Consider the following 3,293-nt stretch of genomic DNA (forward strand, 5'->3'; position numbering starts at 1 on the left):
TCTACAAAGTCTCCATCGAACTAGAGGCCGCTGGCCCCGGCGAGTGGCCGCCCCTGGGCCTCGTCCCCAGCGCCGCCGATGCAACAACGCCTGCCCCTCGCCCTGGCACCAACTATCGGAACTGGGTATTGGCAGGAGAGTTGTCCGACTTGTTCAGCAAAAAGCGGTCCATGGTGGATTTGAAGCTGAGAAAGTCGCCCGTCAGACTAACGCCGACCGACTATCTCATCGACATCGATGCCGGCTGGTCTACCGGGTTTGATGCAGGTGGCATGAAGCCTCTGGAGAAGGCCGTCGAGTCCTCCATCCGAGCCGAAGGCACCCCCCCGCGGGCTCTGACGAGGCCACGCGGCGTTGACGACGACGTCGCAATGCAGAGACCTGGCTCGGTCAACGGCGTCCACAATATTGAAATCCCGGATGACGATGACGATGAGCCTGATGGCGAAGGCACACCAAATCGGTCTCTTCGGACCCGGGGCAACAAGCAAAACTACAACCTGAAAGACTTGAGTGACAAAGCCCTTGGAAGGAATAAAAAGCGACGCAAGAGGAAAAGTTTGCCGACGGTCGGAGATGAAACAGGAAAAGTCTGCTACGACCTGCCCGCAGAACAGGTCAACTTGGAAGACTTCCAATGCATAACGTGCGGCCAGTCACACATGACGCTTGCCGACCTACAGGCGCATCTAGAGCACCGGCACCCCGAATATGACTACGTCTGCGACCCGCATGCCAAAAGCATCCATTTCCAGGTCGTGCATCGCATAGAGGCCTTTTCTTTTGACGAAGATGGCACCTACGAGCTCAAAAAGACTGTCAAGGGCTTCCAGTTTGGTCAAAACAGCAATAGTGACGAATCTTGGCTCAAGTCAACGTTTGGGCTTCCAAAAAGTAGTGCGCTTGCTGAAACGCACGTGAAGAACTCTCCAGCCAACGGACCATCTTCCGAAGTGGTCAAGGTTAGTATCTACATGAATGGAGGATGGCGAACACGTACATGGCGCTGACTTGTTTACAGAGGAAGGGCAAAGTCATCACGGTGCCATACACCAAACAGCAGCTTTTCGACCCCGTCAGCCGGATGCCGCTGGAGCCGGGCAAGCCGTTTATCAGGCACAAACCCGACGACAGATGGCTCACGCAGTGGCACCGAGATGCCATTGAAGACTTTTCGGACATTCCATTCCACGAAAGGGAGTTTATGACCACATGGGACGAGTTCATGCTCACCCAGCGCATCTCCTCGGACGTGTACCTACCGAGCTCATGGCTGGCTTTCCTCCGACACAAGGCCGAGTGGCTAGTTTGCTCCGAGTCTCGCATGATTGAGTTCGGCAAACATATATCCTACCTTATCGCGCGGGATGCCCTGAATGACCAGACAATCAAGCAGGGCTTCCAGATTATCAGTGCAGCGAAGCTCGCGCTGCAGAACTCGGGGGCCAGAATGCAACAACACGCATCGCCTGTAGAGTCTCCACCGCGCAAAAGCGCGGCCAACTGCCAGACATGTGCGAGACAGATACTGGGGCCTAGGCTGCTTCTGTGTGCGAATCCCGTACGTCCATGCCCATGCCGCCCTTGAAGACGGCGCTGACTGTTTCTCCCAGAATTGCAAAAAACCAGCGTTTCATCGTGATTGCGTCAAGCGCGACGCGCGCATGGACGTCGAGGATCCAGCCTGGCTCTGCAACGTCTGTATCGATATACCAGCAGAGCAGCAGATTTAGGTCATCCAGCGCCGCAAGGTATCGAGCAGAAAGCGAGTGGCGTCGAAGAAGGCTAGGGAGGCAAAGGGATGACGGGAATGGATCTCAGAAGCAATCCCAAGCATGGCCGGTTTTGTTTTTCGCATGCATGGCCGGCGTTTCCCCAGGTTCCTTCTTATTCGTTCTGCTAGTAAAAAGGGGGGAGGGGGGGGGGGGGGTTATAGATGTTGTCGACTTGTAAGAGAAGCATGAATCCGGCATGACTCAAGTGGTCTGTGATGAAGGTGAAATGACCATTAGGAAGCCTTGCACATCATAAGGTGCGCAAAATGAGGTCTGACAAACTCTCTTCGGAAGCCGAAGCCGGTATATATCTCATGTCAAGACTGAAGACTGGAGCGCCATTGTCTCCCCGAAAACGCCTGCCGTCAGCCCGCCGAGTCTACTTTCCCAACCGCAAATAAACTGTACAATACATTCTCTTCCCGCTCCCCCTCATTAAAACACCTTGCATGGCGTCTCCCCTTAGAACCTGTACTTGCTCTCCTTCTTCTTGTCGGTGCGCTTCTCGTCGACCTTTTGCCTCTTCCTCGACTCCTGGGCGATCATCTCGGACAAGTCCTCCTCGTAGGCCCACTTGGCGCCGATGCCGTCCTCCTTCTTGCCCTCTTCGAAGCGGCGCCGCAGCTCGTCCTTGGAGATGCCGTCGTGGCTCTGCAGGCTGTCGGGGTCGAGGGCGACGTCAATGTCGCCGGGCTTCTTGCGCTTGCGGCCGCTGTCGTCGTCCTGGCCGAGCACGGGCACGCCGCCGTGCTGCTGCTGCAGGTCGTAGACGCGGTCGCTGCCGAAGAAGCCCTCGGTGCGCTGCTGCCGCTCGGGGATGACCTGGTAGGCGGCGCGTGGGTGCGTGCTCTCCTCCGTGTCGAAGCCGCGGCGCGCCTTGCGGAGGTCCATCTCGCCGGCGACGGACGTCTCGATGCCCGGGCCGGCGTAGTCGGTCGGCACGCTCGAGGCGAGGCCCGCGGGCGTCTCGAGACCGGCCGCGGCCGTGTCGTCACCGGCCTCGTCGGCCTCGTCGTCCTCGTCCGACTCGTCTTCCGACTCGTCCTCCTCTTCTGACTCTTCGTCCCGCGGCTGGAGCTCGCCCCAGAGCGTCTTCTCGACGGGCTCGCCGGCGGCCTGGGGCAGGGCGGCCTGCTGCGCTTGCTGCTGCTGCTGCTGCTGCTGCTGCTGGCCGCCTGGGCCGCCTGGCCCGCCGGGCTGACCGGCGAGGCCGAAAATGTCGCCGCCGTACAGGGGCCGGTTGAACTCGTCGACGGGGGGCTTGCCCCAGCCGCCGGGGTGGAAGCCCCAGGAGCCGCCGGGCGGGGGCGGGGCGTTGAGGCCGGGGATCTTGAGGGTGGGATAGGGAGGGCGGGGGCCCGAAGCGCTGCTGGTTGATGAGCCAGGGCGGGGGGCGCGCCGGGGGGGGATGCCGAGGGCGTCCTTTGGAGGCGTCGCTCAGGTCGCCGGGGCGGAAGTGCTGAAGTCGACCTCGGTCTCCTTGCCCTCGGAGTAAACTCGGCGAACCGGGTGAGCTCG

General features: G+C 60.0%; 2 protein-coding genes across 2 annotated transcripts in view; one reads left to right on the forward strand and one right to left on the reverse strand.

The window, feature by feature from the left end:
• VDAG_10008 (uncharacterized protein) overlaps nucleotides 1-1,733 on the forward strand; it is a gene marked incomplete at both ends in the record, with an annotated part of 2,454 nt that extends 721 nt beyond the window's left edge. The window contains 3 exons of the mRNA XM_009655765.1: nucleotides 27-962; nucleotides 1,022-1,561; nucleotides 1,614-1,733. Of these exons, the coding sequence (XP_009654060.1) occupies nucleotides 27-962; nucleotides 1,022-1,561; nucleotides 1,614-1,733 (1,596 nt within the window). The remainder of the gene's footprint in view (nucleotides 1-26; nucleotides 963-1,021; nucleotides 1,562-1,613) is intronic.
• A 504-nt stretch (nucleotides 1,734-2,237) lies between these two features.
• VDAG_10009 (splicing factor 3B subunit 2) overlaps nucleotides 2,238-3,293 on the reverse strand; it is a gene marked incomplete at both ends in the record, with an annotated part of 1,992 nt that continues 936 nt past the window's right edge. The window contains one exon of the mRNA XM_009655766.1: nucleotides 2,238-3,141. Within this exon, the coding sequence (XP_009654061.1) occupies nucleotides 2,238-3,141 (904 nt within the window). The remainder of the gene's footprint in view (nucleotides 3,142-3,293) is intronic.

Source organism: Verticillium dahliae, genomic scaffold, assembly GCF_000150675.1.
Source record: "Verticillium dahliae VdLs.17 supercont1.30 genomic scaffold, whole genome shotgun sequence".
NCBI classification, from domain to species: domain Eukaryota; kingdom Fungi; phylum Ascomycota; class Sordariomycetes; order Glomerellales; family Plectosphaerellaceae; genus Verticillium; species Verticillium dahliae.